The sequence below is a fragment of the Brienomyrus brachyistius genome, chromosome 7 (assembly GCF_023856365.1).
Source record: "Brienomyrus brachyistius isolate T26 chromosome 7, BBRACH_0.4, whole genome shotgun sequence".
Lineage (NCBI taxonomy): Eukaryota > Metazoa > Chordata > Actinopteri > Osteoglossiformes > Mormyridae > Brienomyrus > Brienomyrus brachyistius.
In genome coordinates, this window is record NC_064539.1 from 25,709,944 (window position 1) to 25,729,442 (window position 19,499).

At 42.9% G+C, this 19,499-nt stretch overlaps 1 protein-coding gene across 4 annotated transcripts in view; it reads left to right on the forward strand.

Moving 5' to 3' along the window:
* Positions 1-6,150: 6,150 nt before the first annotated feature.
* The window catches only part of fgfr1b (fibroblast growth factor receptor 1b), a 34,227-nt gene continuing 20,878 nt past the window's right edge, over positions 6,151-19,499 (forward strand). For 2 of the 4 annotated variants that reach the window (XM_049020800.1, XM_049020801.1), the window contains exons 1-2: positions 6,154-6,799; positions 11,296-11,468. In XM_049020800.1, the coding sequence (XP_048876757.1) occupies positions 11,330-11,468 (139 nt within the window). In that variant the 5' untranslated portion in view covers positions 6,154-6,799; positions 11,296-11,329. Of the gene's footprint in view, positions 6,800-11,295; positions 11,469-19,499 lie in introns of all 4 variants that reach the window. The other 2 variants (XR_007399017.1, XM_049020802.1) reach the window with 2 other exon arrangements.

Below are 19,499 nucleotides of genomic sequence, written 5' to 3' on the forward strand. Positions count from 1 at the left end.
GGCAGGATGGAGGGGTGGTCCGGTCCAGCAGCAAGCAGGGGAGGACAGTCCTGGAGGCCCTCAGTGCCAGAGAGGTGCATGCTTGAGACTGACACCTTTTGACATATGCCCCCATCTGCAGTAGAGGGTGCAGCAGAGACCCCCCCCTCCCCCGCTAACCTCCAAGTGTGTTGACAGTGACGTAGGAACTGATGAACTGATGGGACCATCACCTCCTCCTTCAGCATGGGAACAAGTGGGGGCCAGTAGCAGGGTAGCACTGAAATGATTCAGACCTTTAGCAGTACATCGGGTTTGCTGTTCCTGGACCTGGGCCTGTCAGAGATTTGGAAGTTCAAACATGTGAAAGGTAATTACCACCTTGCCTGGCGCGCGTCAAACCACTTTGTGGATCGAAGGTATTTGAGGTTCTGATGATCAGACCAGATCAGGAATGAATCCTTGGTACCTTCTAGCCACTGACGTCTCTCTTCCAACATTAATTTGACAACTTTTAATTATCTAGGTTGTAAATTATTGTGGTAGGGCTCATCTTTCATGAGTGAAAGGCGTAGGAGTGTTATTTGTCATTGAATGCTGGTCACTGTGACAATGCAGTTCCTACTCTGGTCTCAGGGGTGTCTACTTCCATGACAAATTGCCTACAGGGATCGGGTGACTACAGAACTGACTGGGGTGGCCCTCCGAGCTTGGACGACATGAAGGCTGTGAGGGGTGTCTTGCCTGTTCTGTACCCCCAAATAAAGAGTTGATAGGAGTCCATCCATCCATTTTAATAAGAGTTTATTAGAAAAGCCATGAGAGCACTGCAGATCTTTACATATGTGGGGTGGAGGCCATTCAGCGACAGCCTTAAGCTTCTCCAGATCCATCTCGATCGACTCCCTGGAAGGAAACAAAGCCAAAGAGATAGACCATGCATTTGTGTGACTTGCATTTCTATGCCATAACAAATAGATTATTCTGGGGAAGCCCTGGCAGAACCTTCTAGATATGCTGGACATGCTCATGCTCATTGCTGGAAAATACCAGGATGTCATCCAGATACAGAGAGACAGTATTGTTAAGTGTGTTCTGGAAGATGTCTTTGTGCAAATTCTGATATACAACTGGGGCGTTGGTCAAACTAAACGGCATAGCAAGGAATTCATAATGCCCCTCTAGTATGTTGAAGGCTGTCCCCATAACCCTCTTTTATTCTGATCAGGTGGTATACATTGCAAAGGTCGACTTTCGTAAAGATAGTAGCTCCCTGGAACAGGTCAAGAACAGAGTCTAGCAAAGGCAGGGGTAGTGGTTCTTCATATTGACCTTGTTTAGTCCCCTGAAATCTATGCAGGGTTGAGGGGAGCAATCCTTCTTGGCCACAGAGAGGAAACCACGGGCAGATCTGTGACACCAATCAGCAAATGGTTAATATGGTATGTATCTCAAGAGGGCAAAATGTCTATGAATGAATCACACTTGGATTATGCATTGTCCTATTGGCCAGAACTATGTCAGCCACCACCATTGTGGAGTAGCATGAAAAAATGTTATATTTAGTATTCCAGTTCATTCAGAAAGCAGCGGAAATGGATGCTACATGTATTTAGTCTACATATTTGAAGTTGCACTTTCAAGCAGGAAATACTTCTAGCGGTTTGAAGAAGTTTTATATCAGTGGCGTGGCAGAAAGTATCTGTGAAGCTGATGAAAAGTGACAGAAGCAGGGAATGATGCAGTGTTTTGGGGTTTTTTTGGGGGTCAGATGTAGGCAACAAAGGTGAAGAGTCACCCGCTAACAGTAAGGCAGCAGCTGGTGGAGCCAGACACGTGACTTCAGTGTCTCGTGTCACATTCTCCCTGTAGATGGTGATGAAGTAAGTTGTGCAATGTGACAGAGTATTCTTGGCCACTAATGTAATGTGTCAGATGCGTCCAAATCCGCTGGTGTGGCCTGAGCCCCAGGATCTCAGTTTCCCCACATGGTCTAAATGGAAGGCATGGTAATGCCCTGGGTAATGCTAATTTAGCCTTTTATGTGGACGCACACTGAACAGCAGTAGCAGAAGACAAATGCTGCCATGGCAATAAAAATATATTACATCAACGAAAGGCAACCAATAATAGAATTAAAGTATAGGTGGGGTGGCCAGTTACCATGCAGATTCTGGGATTTTCCGGCCAAAATATATGGTCATTTATTTGACCTTTCAAATAGGCCTTTAAATAGGCCACAGACGTGCACATGCACTCACACACACGTGCACATGCACTCACACACACGCCATTTTTATTCCAGAGAATTGTTTTCTTGAGATGTGTTAGTACATGCAGCTAGGATTCAAAAGGTGACGTCATGTTTCACTGAAGCTGCATGCCTCCTCCCCCCCGACAACCTGGGGGAGGATTATATCTGTGTGGTATCATGTCTCTTCCTGTCTGGACCTTAAATAACAATAGCTGTCAACCTGTTTCTAGAACAATCTCCTTCCAGTTCTGACCTGAGGGGGCTGGATCAAGAGCCAGGTCAAAGATCAGCCCACATGAGCTACGGGGGCAGCCCTGGGCTATTGGCACCAGCCGGGAATGCTCGTTGTGCTGGCAAGACCATCATTGGTGATGGCACAGATTCTCAGAGGGCACAGAAAACCTCAAAGCAGTTTGTGGCTAAAAAAAATTACAGTGGCAGCTTGAACTGTTTTGACAAGTTATAAGGGTTTGCATCCTTTCTACATTTAGGGACACATTCACTGGTGAAGCAGACATTTTTTTTTTCTAGCAGCATATTAGCTGTAAGCTTTGAAGAGATGCAACTGGAGCCGAAAACTGCTCTATTATGAAGAGTTCAAAGACCACGAAGGCCTTTTTCTTAGGGCCGGCTTATAATCAACGCTCGCAACGTGTCCAAGTACGCATCATGGCCGCCACGCATTTCCTGCATTGATTCCACATGTTGTTTGTGCACCTACTCAAGGAATTTACTGCCGCTAGTTTTGCAGGAGCTCTGCATGCGCTTTCCAAACCAATCATAAACATTTTTATCCTTTTATTCTAATTGTGTATTCCATATTTAACACAAATGAGAGTTTGCTTTTGATTATTGACTCAGTTGAATATTTTATATAATTAAACTAATTATTAAAAAATGGCATAGACAAAAAAGATGGTACCCTTAACTTAATATTTTGTGGCTCCACCTTTTGCAGGAATCACTGCCAACAAGTGATCTCTGTACTTCATAGTGAGGCGTCTGCATTTGCCAGCAGGTAGTTTGGCCCACTCTTCCTGAGAAAACTGCTCAAGCTGTTTCAGGTTTGAAGGGCGGCATCTCCGCACTGCAATTTTCAGACCTTTCCATAGATAGGATTAAGATCTGGGTTCATGGAAGGCCATTTAAGAATAGTCCAATGATTTTTTTCTCAGCCATTCCTGAGTGCTTTTCGCTATATGTTTTGGGTCATTATCCTATTGGAGGACCCATGACCTGCGACTGAGACTGAGCTTTCTGACACTGGGCAGTATGTTTCGCTCCAGGACACCTTGGTAGACTTCAGACTTCATTGTGTCCTGCACAGATTCAAGGTTCCCTGTGCCAGATGCAGCAAAGCAGCCCCAAAACAAACCCAACCCCCCTCCATGTTTCACAGTAGGTATGATGGTCTTTTCTTTTAAAGCTTCATGTTTCCTTCTGTAAACATAGAGCTGATGTGACTGGCCAAAAAGCTCCAGTTTTGTCTCCTCAATCCAAAGGACTCCCAGAAACTTTGGGGTCTTGTCAACATCCATTTAGACAAATTCCACTCTTGCTTTTTTATGTTTTTTTCTGTCAGTATTGGAGTCCCCCTGGGTCTTCTTCCATGGAGCCCATTATTGTTCAAAATGCGAATGGTGCGATCAGAAGGTGACGTACTTTGACTTTGGCGCTCGGCTCGAATGGTTTTAGATGGTTTCCTTTTGGCTTTGTGTTCCTGATATTGAGATTCAACAGCTGTTTAGCTTAAGAAATGGCATCCATGCCTTCTGGACCCCCCCTTCCCCAATATGTTTATCCTGGAGAAACCCACCCTCAGCACGTGATGCGACTTGCGCCAAACCTTTAGTTGCTCTAGCATAGGAATGTAACATTAGATCGAGCATATCGTACAAGTGAGCCATAATGCTATTGTTACAAACCTGTGAGCTCCTTGAATTTGTGTTCCCACGTTTGTATCTGTGTTCAGGGTAGGGAGGGGGGGGTTTCCACTGAGGTCGAGTTTCTTACCTGAGCATACACCCATGATCAGATGTTGCTTTCTCCATTGCTGTTTTAGAATATTCTTCAGTGTTGATAAGCTAAACCAACCTTAAGAGAGATGCTTAAGCATATGGCTGTGTCTGACCTCACAGTGTAACAGGACAGGTTGCAGGGCCTAAAGCCTGCATGATATTTTAGCATTTGTGCCTTCGATTTAACAACCCCCCTTGACTCTGTGCGAGAGTCCGTCCCGTAATGTACCGCTCGTTTCTGTTAGACTTTTTACACGAGTTCCACAGATGGCTCCCTGCCAGGACCTCTGGAAATGCGCTGATAGGCGTGCGGGTGAATTTCCCGTCTGGATCGCTCACAGCGTCGTTATTGTTCTACTAAACAGCTCAGATAACAGACGGGTTTCACCTCCTGGTACATCGTGCTGCTGAATAGTCTGTAAAGAAAACCAAAGCACTAGTATCATGTCGGCTGTATTTTTGGTTTGCACTTGTGACTTGACCTGTGACCCCACTCCTTACAGTAATGAGCAAGACCTATAAACCTTACCTAGTTAAAAGGTAAACTTAGTCCCGTCCACAGAGGCATAGAGGAATCTGATGAGCCCCTGGACAGTGGGACCCCCCCCCCCCCCATACATGACCTGTTGAGAGGGAGGGGCAGGTCTTGGGTTAATAAGAATCCTGGTAATTTATTGCGTACTTAGACATGCTACTGACAGTCCCAATTTAGGTTGGAGACAGTTGTCGATAGAGTTTTTTCCTTTCCCCATGCAGTTTCTCCTCTTCTACCACTGATAAATCACGATCAATAATCACACAACGATCCAGTGCTTTGTTTTGTCTGCTCTTCTCTTTTATATTGTTTTTGACTTGCATGTTCTTGGCTTGGCTTGGTCTGCCAGGTAAGCATCACTGTGCTCTGCTCTTGTGTCCTTTATAAAGTGCTTCACCTGTCTCACTTGTGCCACTGTCACAGGGACATTATGCCAAAAACTCTTTCCCTACTTGCAAAATTAGATATGGGCAACAAGGCCAGTCATCCACAGTGGTATCTTGCCCGGGGGACCAACACAAAAAAATTTTTTTGTGACATTTGCGAGATCGGTTTTCTATCGTTCATTTGCACATCAGGTCAATGATATCATGTCACCGTGTTGGGCAGTTAACCTTGCTAGAGTGGTCTCCCTGGATTTAGTTTGTGAGTTTGGCAGGCTACCTGCAGAAGTATGAGATAGGAAGGGGCGGGACTAGGCCAACCTCAGGTCGCCACATGTTTGGGATATTATACAGATTTTATATACGCCCCACTGTACGCAGGCACCCCATTGCTTGGGCAATGGTAGGTGTGAGAACATTCCTTGTACCCCCACCATAAAAAAAGTCGGTGACAACACACTTATAACACATAAATACCTGCAATGACCTTTTTTTTATACCTGAAATGAATATACCACCATGGCGTCCTGCAGTGACTCCCCACTTCCATGCGCTTTAAAATGGGATGAAGGGCATTTTCCCCAGCTGGGTGAAGTCTCGCGCAGAGACACGCCCATTATGTTCGCAGCGGAGAAAACAAATAACTAGTAGCTTATGTAACACATAAATGGAATAATGTGCAGCAATTTATTAAAATGTAAAATATATAATACAAACATAATATTATAAAAGTTATATAAAATAACATCAATATAGATATTGACAGTTTTTGGAAAGAGAGAAAAAAACTTTTTTGTAAAAATTTCTTTGAAGCCACCTTATGAAGTGCAGGTTTATGTGCATTAAATTATTTGAATTTTATGGACTGTTGTGCACGTTTATGCACCATACTTACGGACCGCTACTCCTGTTTTCTACGCGGACCATTATTTACTACATATCCCACAATGCTAAGAACTTCGGGGTTGCGTGTAGGAAGGTTGATACGGCTATGCATCATCAGGGGGAGAGATTCTGTCTTAAGCCGTTTGTAGTTTGAAGAACTTTGGGACCCGGGAAGTCTCGGCGGACTCCGGAGAGACTCATGGGTGGCTCGTATCGTGCCGGGGCGTCATTATTTCGCAAACGGCGAATTGTTTAACTTTAATGGTGTCCGTTTATTAGATTGGGTTGGACCCACATGCTCGTCCACTAAGACAGACAGGATCACAGCATGGACTGGGAACAAAGTTACTTTTCAAAGGGACCAAGCCTCTGCTTACATAATGCACACCAGGGTCGGGTTTTCCCTATGTTTTATTCAAAAGTGTAAATTTTTCCGTCTGCCATAGGCTTTAGCGTCTTTTCCATAAAAAAACTGCTTGGCTTATGATCGGGAGGCGATGGCTGCATTTCGTCAGTGTTGGATGTCTTGTTGCAAGTCGTGATTTCAAGCCCATTTTAAGTGGGTATGAGCGGCCGATTTGCGACAGCGGTCGATGGACACATTGCGATCGTCTAGAAACATCCCGATCATCTTACGCCTGCTTTCGAATCAGGACGTATTACGCCGCAATAGCAAGTCTCATCCAGAATACAGTTTCCCCCCATTTTTTAGAAGTTCTACAGCTTCTGCATTTATTGTTGAAAGGTGAGTATTGAAACATATATATTTTGATTTTTTTTTACCGTTACGAATGTGTATTTTAATTTAACTTTTCCTACAAGATAACAGGGAAATTTACCCAGAAAAAAATCAATTCGTACACAGGGGTGCGAAAAAAATAACTAAATATTTAAATGATTGAGTTTCCTGACGGATTGTGACAGCATCTGACACCGTATGATATGTCTTGCTTTGTATAGCGATAAATCACGAGAAATGTTCATTTAAAAGGCGTGGGGATGAGACATAAACTACAATTACAACGACTGCCTCTTAGATGAGACCACAATGCATCTCACATGGTTTAAGTTTTCTTCTGGATTCAATTCTCGGCAACTGGTTTGGGGGACAAAAAAACAACTTAAGGTACTATTTAAAAAAAAAAAAAAAAAGGCTCATTGAAATGTCCCCAAACCGCACACTAAACTTTCGTCTCCCACTGTAGTTATTCTACTCCCCCAGTTCAGCATGGGTGGTGCGGCATAACAGTCAGATGAGACAACATTAGTTGCGTTCTATAATATAAAGACGGACGCACACACGTGTTATACTTTGCTAAAGCGATATTTTGCTGAAAATAAATGTAAATCACGATGTCATGTGATCATGGTTAATTACACTCCCAGGCTTATATTTCTATAGTAATTTTCATGCTTGATTTGAGACGGTGGTCTTTTGAAGGCTATAAGAGGAATATGTTTCTTGAAAGTGCGCAACCATTTGCAACAGGTGGAAAACTGACGTTGTTGGGCGGAATAAGACATTTGATTAAATTTATTTAAGCATGATCAAGTTTTGTTGGTTTATATGGACCATTATGAATGGACATTTGAGCACTAAAAATTCACCAAACCTGTCTAACTGGTAAAAAGTAATAGGGATATCTTTGGGCAACTAAAAAAAAAGTTGCATGTACCTTTGTCCTAGTTTGGGGGCTCTGTTAAAAATGAATATAAAATTTAAGAGTCCCTGACTGACTCCCTGTTTTAATGTGCTTCCACCACACCACTACAGATTACTGACCTGTCAGTGAACTCAGTGCATCCGGAAATGGGATTCATTATGCGAGTCAGAAGGATCTATTACAGCAATAAAAGAAGGACAGTATTTCATATAACTTTAACAAATTTGCAGCATAAAGTTCATGTACAAATCCAACACGCAAGTCGCGTCAAGGTGCATATCTGTCTTGCAATGTGTGCAATCAAAACATTGGCGTTTTTTTTTTTTTTTTTTTTTTTGGGGGGGGGGTACTTTGGGTTTTTCTCACAACGCGTCTGTACGTGTACAACACAGAGAAGATCTCAGATTTTTACGGGTTTTGGTTACCACAGCGTTAAAATGCCACTGTCTTAAAGCAAGATATCTCATAACACAGACTTCTGGAAAGAGTATGTTACATTTTTGTTAGTACGACAACCAGGTTTTGTTTACAAAGTCAGAATGTTTAAAAAGGACAAATGAACTAGGTTATGGAAGAATTTTGCTTAAAGACTAGCCTGGCTGGAATAAAAAAATGGATTGGCCGCAACTCTGTGGGCACATGTTTTCGATTTACTTGTTGGTTTGTCCGGTCTTCTGAGCTAATTTAATCGCAGAGTGAGGCATGAATTCACAAATCAGGATTGTCCAATTTGCGGTGACAGAGGTAGGAAGACCACAGCTAGGATGAAATGTGTGACAGCATTTTATGGTGGAAAAAGCAAGCTCATGGATCCTAACGAGCTGCAACATTTGTACCTCCTGTTTCTCACTGCAATGTCTGTCTCCTAAAGAGAAAGATAAAAATCAGAATGTTGGAGAAACATTTAATTTGTCTGTTTCTCTGTTATTTTTGGAATAGGTCGTCTTCCCTTTTTGCAGGGGTGAGTGGTTGCAGCCTCTCTTTATCCAGGCTTCTCTTTTGCAAATCTTTGCTGAGGTTTCCTGCAGAGCTGGGTGCTGTGTGGGCTTCTCGAGCTCCTTTTGGGGTGAGACAGCAGAAAGGAGGCCCTCCACAGTCACTCTCGGCTCGTTTATTTGGCATGTGAAGAATGCTTTGTACCTACACAGTAGTTCTGGTGCATTGCAGCAGTTCATGTAGCAGCCCATCATTATTTAGTGTGATTACTAATCACACGGTAGCTACATCAGTAATCCTCCTGAGATTTGAACCTCTGTAAAAAAATGCCATAGCGAAGACATTTGAGGTGTCGGGCTGGCTGATTGAGCCATTTCTCTCTGGTGTTCTTCATGGACATCTCCAGTGACTTTCCTTAAATATCCTTTCCAAAATTTGTCATGGCTACGATCCACTAATCATGGCTGCAATATTGGATAATGATGACCACACACAGACAGTCCCAACAGTTTCCTAGAAAAAATAGGGCCCAGAAATTTCACGTTAAAAGTCTTAGCTATCATTACATATGTGCTTGTGGTGGATTTTAACTACTTTGCTGTAGGATACAACTGCAATTTCCTTCCTAACAACCAAGAGTTTTGCAGTCTGTTATTAACATGATCTCTCTTTTTGAGTAAGACTCTTTAGCAAAGTCAATTATATTATAAGATATTGCAGTCATATACTTGCTTTGAACTAGAAGATTGTGAGTTTAAATCCTGCAAACATGGCTCTGGTATTTGATGTTTTTGTCCAAGTACATAAATCCAAAATGGCCTCTGATTACGTTTTATTTATACATTTATACATTTCTAATGTAGATTTAAAAATAATGTTATTTTTGAGAAAAAGTATTTTGAAGACGACTTACATTGGGAAGAGCAGGTAAACTTTAATTAGCATGAACAGTTACAAACAAAACCTAAAGAGGGTCCAAACTTGGCAACAACAATCAACTATGCCAAGACCAAACCATACCGGACTCCACCCTCAACTACGTTAAAGTAACGTGATTGGCTAATGAATGAGTATAACGAAGACCCCGTTTGTCATGCTGCTAAAGTAAATGCATGTTAAAGTAAACTGCGATTTTTTTGTGGCTCATTCCATGACATGAATGCGTCTCTTATAGTTGTTAGTTATGGAAAATGGAGACATACGGGTTTTACAAATTGGCATGTAAATAGAATATGCAATAAACTAAATGGGTGTAGGTGTAGTGTCAGAGTTACGTGTTACAGGTCGGACTTGGAGCATTCAAATAAAATATTTGTATTGGCTTTTACAATTTCAGTTGATTCATCCAGTAACTTCTACAAGTTAGGGGCGTGGGAGGAGTAAAGCGTGGTTGGGCAGAGGGGGTGACAGCCCCCCCTCTAGTTTTCTTCCAAGTGTTTGAGCCCATGTGGTGTTTGAATGATTTTGATTGCACTACGCAGTGCTCCTGAAGCATGTTTTTGTAATGACACCATACTGTAGCTAAGCTGCCCCCTACATCCTGTGTATACCTGCCAAAGGTCCCCTTACTCCTGGGTTTTTCCTCATTTTCCACCCCTTCTCCCTCTGTCCCTCTGATTTACCATTTCTCCAAATAAAATCCAGATTTTCCACAGCTACACTTTTATGACTGTAAGGATCAAGTCCCCCCCCCATTTTTGCAAAGTCTCCCTATTCTTAAGGCCATAATGAGGCTGCTGCGTTTTGTGATTCTGAGCATGTGAAGCACTGATGCACAGACTCCCAGCGCAGACTGCTGTTGGCAGGAATCAAATATGTAGAAAAATTTACAAGAACTGTCTCTGGAAATTGGACAGGCAGGACATACTATCTGCTGCTTAATCGAGCCGTGGGAGTGATGGTAGGTGATGGGACAAAATGAGAAAGGGTCAGATGTTTCATTCAAGAAGGCAATGTTCCATGGAACTGCCTCTTATAAAAGCAAAATGAAGAATATCGACGACAAAAGCTCATCGCATGTATGATAAAAGATGATCTGTCTGTGCTGAGCTGCTGGGGTACAGAAACAGCACCTCAGCTGCCTAACAGGTACAGCCCAACCTTTTATACCATAATTGGGCATCGTTAAGGCGGCTTGTTTGTCAAAGGTGGATAATTCATGTCCAGAAAGTAAAAATCCAGACCAGGATTTTGTTTCAACCAGCTGAGTACTCTGTGACTGTGACTCTTTATACGCAACTGGTTGGTTGAAACAAAATCTTGGTCTGGATTTTTACTTTCTGGACCTGAATGATCTCCCTCTTGTTTTCTCCTTACTTGGTGGGCTGGAGGGCAGCTGCCATAAGTCGACATTCCCTCTTGCCGGCGTGACTGGCTGTGGTGACCATGCATTGCTCCTGACAGAGCTCTTTGTGTGTTTCATCATTTAGAAGTGATTTCGCTGGTCAATCCATTGATGTTTTGAACCACTGCTCCAGATGGGGGCAGCTGTAAGTTTATGGCTTGTATTTGACAGCAAACCCAGTGGTGGTGGTGGTGGGGGGGGCATGACTGAATGAGATGCATGATGAACCTGAATGCCGCCGTATCCTGAAATTTGACAGCTTGATGCATCTATTCTTTTTCTCTTCTGCCCCCCCAGTAAGTGAGGTGGAGGAGTGGATGGCTCAGTGCTGATGTGCTGCCTGTCTGGGCGTCAGACTCCCCCCCGCAGTAGTAGTGCCCCCTGCAGGATGTCAGTGGCGTGGAGTTTGCTGTACTTGTGGGCTGTGATGGCTCACATGTCCCAGGCCAGGCCAGGCATCACCGACCAAGGTAACCCCCCCCTGCTTATTCCATTCCACTGTCTATCTTTAGTTGATGAAAAGGGCAATATTTTGTAGACTAAATTTACAGTAGATTTAGTCAACTAAATCTACTGTGCATGCAGTCAATGAAAGCAAAAAGGTTTAGTCGTAATCTAATGAATCATTTTCACATTTCTTTGAAAAATTCGCTTTTATTTTCTGTGTAGACACAAACACAGATTGGTGTCTGGATTTCTGGAGGAAACGCCTGTGGAGTTGTTGTTATGGCATGACATTAGGTTTGAAATTGTAGGGTTAAAGGACACTGATTTAACTGTTGTAAAGGTTGTAATATGAAACATTGCGCTAATTCAAAATGGCTTTGTATGAACTTTAATTATCATTTTATTTATCATTAAATAAATTTAACCCGAAATTTAACGTAATACAGAATACTGGCATGTGACACATCTTCATTCGTAAGAAAATACTCCATGCACATAGAACTTGAATTAAAAAAAAAACTGAAATTTCCTGTCTCAGAACATAAGTGAAAAACAACTGGGTTGTGATTATTTCTACATGTGGTTCAATTGACGACCGTGAGCTTCTCAATCACATTTAAAGAAAAGGCAACAATTTGTTTCTGTTCTTTTCATGGTAGTTCAGCTTCGTTGCGTCTTTCCTCACTATTGATGCATTTCGTTTCATTTTCATTCACATCAAATGTGAAATTTATTAAATTATTTATATCGGTAATTTTTTTTTTTTTGCTGCATAATGCCGGACCGGGCTTGGGGGGTATCTAATTATTCATACTATCATACTGTCCAGAGATTGCATAGCATCATATGATATTTTGGTGGAGTTTTCAAAAGCAACATTATTCTGGTAATTTTAAGTCTTGCTGATAAATTTTGCTGAGCTAGGAGGGAGTCCCCATGGTGATGCATGTTTTATATGCTTGAAGACGGTTAAATCAACATGATCCAATCTTCTACAATTACAATCAATGCTAACTGAAGATACTACTTACGAATAGATCAGCTTCAAATTCATCTCTCCTTTTCATCCATTAAAAATCTTCCTGGCTGCATAATTTTTGTCATAGTTTTCATCAGCAAAATTTACACTGGCATCAACTCTCCATGTCCTTGATTCTCTTGATGACTTAACCTGCCTCCTGTTTCAGGGATGAAAAGAAAATCTACTTTTTGATGGGTTTCTGCTTTATCGTTTTCTGTCCAGGCTGTTATGAGATTTGACTAAATTTTAGGTAAAAAATTTTGGGGGGTGGATTATTTTTTAAAACTAAAATAAAGATAAACGTAAAAATCATGTCTGTGGTATTCCCACCATTAAATAGCAGTAGTACGCAATTAAGATATACTGCTTTAATTTGTTCTTTTCATGATACGATAAGAAACACCATGGTTGTAATAACATAAATTTCAAGTAGCTCTAATACAAATTAAGCATGTACGTAGAAACCTCTTTTAAAATAGTGTCTATAAATTTTGACAGACACCACCGTACAGCACCCCCTCTCCCCCCCCCCCCCCGCTGAACATAAAAACACTGGCCCTGGTTTTCAGCTTCTTTTCTTTGTGGGACACATTCATCTCTGTGTACTGTGATCGCTGGACTAGGTGATTGGTGAGTTGGCGTTTAGTGATCTTAGCAGAGGTAGCATTATATTCATCGTTATATTCATCCTTCATATAACGAGAAGCCTAAACAATCCTGTGCGTTTGGTCAGTCTGGGCTGTGGGACATTGTTATATTTACTAAAAGCCTTTTACACTTCAGGGGGTGCGTAGTGTCCTGTTTTTAAAACAATAGGGTGTTATTAAGTGATATAAAATGCCGCACCATTTACAGTATATGCTGATACAATTATCAATGGCATTTTTGACATTGCATATTTGCTAAAGATACTTTGTCCTTGGGGGTAATGGAAGTACACTCTCTCAAGGAGTGCAGAGGAATGTCCCTGAAACCGAATCCTGAAAAATGTACTTGGAGGGTATTTCCTAGCCTGATGACAACCACCATGGGTGTCCTCTGTTCTGCAAAGTTGCAGCTATTGGTCTTGTGGTCCTGCCTGACCCAGAATTCCTATAGGCCCATTGAAGCAAAAAAAAGCTCTGGAGTTGGTGTTAAAATCAGTGGGTGAGGTGTGGGGTGACGAGAGGACCAGGCCCTAGGGCTATATGTGCCCCTTCTGCCTCTCCATTGTCACGGAAAAGGTTTATTGTGTCAGCAAGGGATGAGTTTAACTGTCAGAGAAGCTATGAGTTATCTGCTCTCGAAGGGCGAGGAGAAAAGAGAGGGCCAGCCCTCGAGGGCTGCTACCGGGCTACTATCGGATTCCTGTGAGGAAACTGGTCACCCCCACCAATGGGAAGAAACTCCAGCTGCAAGCAGCAGCTATGGTCCCACCCGTCCTCGTCAGCGAGGTTGTGAATGCGCCCGCAGCTTGTCGGTGTGACAGAAAAGTTCAGAGTTTCGTTTAAATGTTTGGGTTTTTTTTTTGATGGAGAAAAGCTGTGTTTGACATCTGGATGTGAGGTTTTGTGTAATCTAGGCTTTGAAATCTTTCAAATACCCTGCTGTACATTCTTCCGCAGCCCACAAAGGAAAATAAGGCGCTCTGCCATTCTGAATTAATTTCAGTTGTCTTGACATATATATACACGTGGTATTGCCTAAGAATCAAAAATGTAGAAGTTTTAAAACACCAAACACAAAAGTTAAACCTTATGTTCCTATACTTGATATTGGCTGTTTTAGTTTTCCTGTGTCCCTATTTGCACTCACCATATACTTATGTTTATAAGCAATAGGCGATAACACTCTCAGTCGTCTTACTTTTCGCTCATTCCATCCCACCTGTACTCTGTGGACTGTGCATGTTCCCCCAGTTACAAATGGCTCTTCACCTGGGTCCTGGTTTGCTGCAGTGGTCCAAAACCATGCAGTTAGGGCAGGAACGTCTGAAGCATTTTGAATGTGGGGGACACACACTGGCATAAAACTAATATTTTATGTTAAATGTGGGGGGGGGTCCAAACGAATAATTATGAAATGTGGGGGGACACGTCCCCCTCAGATTTAATGGTGGCGACGCCCATGAGTTAGAGTAACTATCATTTGTAACTAATGAATAATTTTCCCGCTGCTCACTCATTTTTAACAAGGACTGGTCATGAAAAATATCAGCCTTCTGTTAAATGAAGATATTCTGGAATATTAAGGAATAGTATTCTCTGAAGGTTTTATTAATTTTAATTGGATCAGTTGAAAGTTCTGCTGATAGGTCACAGATATGTGGCATGAGCTGAGATGCAGTTTTGGATTTGAGATGATGTGCTAAAAGTTGCCCAGACTTCTGTCTGTGCTCGTAAACACATCCCTCGGCTCGTAGCAAATATTGTTCTGTTTTGTTCGCTGATATCAGATTATACTGTGATTGGGGATTTAACCTCTCTTTGTGTTGCTCTGGTGTGAGAGATTTTTGTTTTAAAAATTTATTGAAATGTCATATACGATATAATTAACCTCCTGAGATTAAAATGAAGCCTTTCCCACAATGTAGATTGGGATAGTGAATTTGATGTATTATTCTGTTATTGGTTTATGTCAGTCCCATGGGTCTGGCGAACATGGTGAACCAGAGTTCCCTTTGTAAAAGGTCTGGATGTATGGGTTGCTAGATCTTGGGTCCAGCTCCCTGAGCTGCATCGTTGTACTTGGGACTCCAGTACTGGTGGTGCAGTGAAGGAGATCCATCAGATCCTCATGGGCAGATGCTGGCGGCGCCTACAGAACTGCGTGGTCTACAGAAGTGCCCAGTTTGTGAATTCTGCCCACAGACTTATAGTTGCTACTCTGAAGATTCATCTTGGGTCCAGTTGTCCACTAACCTACTACCATAATGAGGCTGGACCTGGCCAGACACCAAGATCAGTGTGTTTCTAATGAGTCTGCACATAGATCGTGCGAAGAACTTTGGATGCGTGCTGATGCTGATGCGATGTGGGAGACCTTCTGCAATAAAACCCTGAAGGTTGTGTTGGTGTTGCTGGTGATTCTAGTAGGAGGTGTTTCATCTGGCAGGGCACCCTGGATATTATTGAGAGGAGTTGCAGTGCAGAACTTAATGGCAACTCTGGTCTGTACTGGGAACCCTGAAGGACGACTGTGAGGGCAGATAAGGAGGCATTTGTTAGAGGAATTTGTGAGCAAGCGACACATCATCTGTGGTCTAGTGACCCACGTCCTGCTTACAGAGGAGTCGAAGCACATCTGAATCCATTCTTCGGGGAGTCGCAGTTAGGGCAGGTGATGTAATGATTCTTATGAAGTTGTGACCTGCTGGACCAGCTTCTTTGAGCAAATGATCAAAGCTGATCATCCGGCTAGAATGTTGGACATCTCTGGGTTCATGGTTCTTGCAGGCTGATCCTGATTAGCTGTAACCCACCCGGTATCATTGATATTGCACAGGTGGTGAACCAGCTGGGGGTTAAGGAACGTCACAGTGATCTGTGGTATCTGGGGTGAACTTCTCCGGGCTGATGGTAAGACCATCCGGGCTTTGCAGGCAATCTTTTCTTCCATTTGGGAGACTGGCATCAACCCAGCTGACTGGAAAATGGGATTTCTTGTCCCTGCCTGGAAAGGGAATGGTAATTGCCTGGATTGCGGCAACTGCCGGGAGATAACCCTGCTCTCATTGCCAGGTAAAGTCCTTGCTAGGGACATCCTCAGTAGGATCCGTGATGCCTATCAGCAACCGGAGCGGTCTGGTTTTATGCCAAGGAAGTCTGCTATTGGCTGCATCTTGGCATTGAGGGTCCTCATTGAGTGTAAACGTGAATACTGGCAGGGTTTCTTTGCAACCTTTGTCGATTTTGGTAAAGCGCTTGACTCGGTTGACTGAGCTTCCCTGTGGAACATCCTGAGACTTCGAAGAATCCCTCTGAAATTGCTGGACGTCATGGTCCGACCTGTACACTGGTACTGTGAGTGCTGTACAGAGAGGAGGCAGAACCTCTGCTTTTCTCCCAACGGATTCTGGGGTTTTTCAGGAGTGTGTTTTTGCTTCTACTCTGTTCAATGCTTGCATGGACTGGGTGTCGGGCTGAGTCCGGGGGTTCAGTGGCTGTTGGGCATCTGTTGGTGAGGAAAGATTTACTGATCTCAACTGTGTGGACAGTGCTGTGATGTTGTGGAATTAATGCTCTGACCTGGGCTCTTTGTAAGAGGATGAAGGTCCAAGACTTTAGATGAAGACTGGACTCCTTTGGTTCTGTTTTTCTTTGGAGAATCCTTGGGTACCGCTCTTGGGTCCTGAATGATGCACATTTCCTGCTTTGTGATGGGGTGTCCATTACGGGACTATGGCCTCATTGCTGAGGGTGATCCAAGCAGCAGGATCAGGCCAGGGGGATGCTCTGGTATCACCTGGCTGCAGTAAATAGATGGACACTTCCAGAGGATAGGACTGGACCACGTGCCAGAGTCACCAACATGGTGCCCACGGGCACCAGGATGCCCCCAAGGACCACATGAGTCGCTCGCAGACCTTTTCTAAAAATAGCACAACTCACCAGAGAAGCGTCTAAAATTTAATTTCATCCTGTTTATATTCTCCTTTAATCACATTTGCATTTATATACATTTGAAAATATCTAAAAAAAGCATTTTAAAACATGTTTATTATACACAAAGTTTCTAAAAATCATAAACATGACCAATGTCTTCACGCAGATGAGTAAGGTAAACTAAGCAAATTTGTTATTTAAGAAGAGTGTATCAAACTGGGGGCGGCATGGTGGTGCAGTGGTTAGCACTGTTGCCTCACACCTCTGGGACCTGGGTTTGAATCTCCGCCTGGGTCACATGTGTGTGGAGTTTGCATGTTCTCCCCATGTCGTCGTGGGGTTTCCTCCGGGTACTCCGGTTTCCCCCCACAGTCCAAAAACATGCTGAGGCTAATTGGACTTGCTAAATTGCCCGTAGGAATGCATGTGGGAGTGAATGGTGTGTGAGTGTGCCCTGCGATGGGCTGGCCCCCCGTCCTGGGTTGTTCCCTGCCTCGTGCCCATTGCTTCCGGGATAGGCTCCGGACCCCCCATGACCCAGTAGGATAAGCAGTTTGGAAAATGGATGGATGGATGTATCAAACTGGTAGCCCTTCGTATGGCTCGGTACTTGTGAAGTAGCTCTCAGTTTCAAAAAGGCTGGTGACCCCTGTATTGTATTTAAGTACAGCCAAATAATATATGACCACATTCTTTTTTTTGTCTACTCACGTGATAAACAGGTCACCTCACTTCTTGAGCCAAAACGAAATTGATACCCAATTTACTGGGTGGGCTGGATTTGACTCCATCAGGCCTCTTAAACGTGTTTCTTCCACAGTTTTCCCTCAGAGGCGGGTAGCGTACAGAAGTTGCGAATACGTTGCTTTTCCACAGAGCTCTTGTTTAATTTCTTTGAAGGCTGCCATTTCCTCATCAGCTCTGCTCTCGCATCAGGGTGTGCTCTAAGCATAAGCCCGTTATATTTTAATTAGTGCTGTGTGGCCCACTGTAGCGCTCCTGCCCTCTTCTGAACTTAGCGAAAGCACATAATGAAAGACCTCAGTATCTTCCCCAGGCTTGGTTAAAGGCCAGCGGAGCAACTTGCCCACTGTGGTTCGGAAGGTTTATCAAATATGTCCACCATCCTTTCCATAAACACTCCCAACACAAACACAGTGGATTCCCCGCCAGTTTTGCTGGCCTCGGGGATGTTGACAAATCGCACGTTAGCCCTGTCTGACGTATTCTCCTATTTATTCTATAGTGCCGAAAGTGAAACTTTCTTGTGCTGATTAGTGGAATAATATTATAGTTTTTTTTTTAATAATTTTGTGGAAAACAGATAGATCTACTGGCTATATTATAAATTATAATGAAGTATAAACATGTTGCAGGTTGTATAAATAAAATATAAATAAAAGGCTGTGTTCTGTTTTAATCGCGATTGATCCCCCAATAACTAACAATAATGTCGTGTAAAGGTCACATTTCCTGTTCTGTGGTGGTAAAGTGATACATGGAAGCCAGGAACTATAAATGTTCCTGGTTGTGAGAGATGTGGTGGGGGCGACCAAGTGCCTCCACAATGTGATATATACCTGTTATGTTGACCTTGTGGGGACTTCTTTTTACACCTAGAATATCTAGAAAACACACCTTGTCGAATTCTTGGAATTCGTGTCTGTTTCCATGGAGAATCAGTGATTTAGGCTTATTTTCCTGCAAGACCAGGCTTCAGCTTGCATTAACATAGTCAGACTTGATTAAACTCAAATTGTAATCTACATCTCCGGAATTGGAATAATTATAATTACGTTCTTTTAGACTTGTTAAAGTTGGAATTAAGGTTTAAATCCAAACCTGCGTTCTGGAATACGCTCAGATTATAAAACCGAAAGCTTGCAACTAACAGCCTTGTGTTAAGCTCTCAGTCTTGCTGTAGTTGATGAAAACCAGCAGTATATCAAACATATTTATTATTAGAAAAAGGTTTTGTTGCTCAGCTTAATCAGCTCAGTTTTTATTGTCCGTTGGGCGCGGGGGTATAATAATTCTGCCTGAATACCCACCACCCCGATATACACACTTTCACAACACTGGTGCATTGCTGTTCCCACACAGCAGACTCGGGCAGTAGTTTTATTTGCCCGGCTCTGGCAACCTGGCTAAGATGCTGTATTAGTTAATGCTGTATTACATGATCTCTGCAGTGCTTATGTAGTTGACGGCTTTTTTCCGCTATGAGTCTTTGCTGTGTTTGGGGCTGTATTGAGGGATGTGGTTTACACCACTTTGCTGCTTTTCTGCTCTGCCTGGAAAAAACAGGTTGTGCAGACATAAGGGGAAAGATCCCCTTTTTTTTTTACTGCTCAGGATATTTGCTTAGTCGTTGCTTTTAATAAATGCTCCACTCTTTTGTCTCAGAAAATATATGGGTTGTGAAGTGGTGGGCAAAAGGTTTTTGCCCC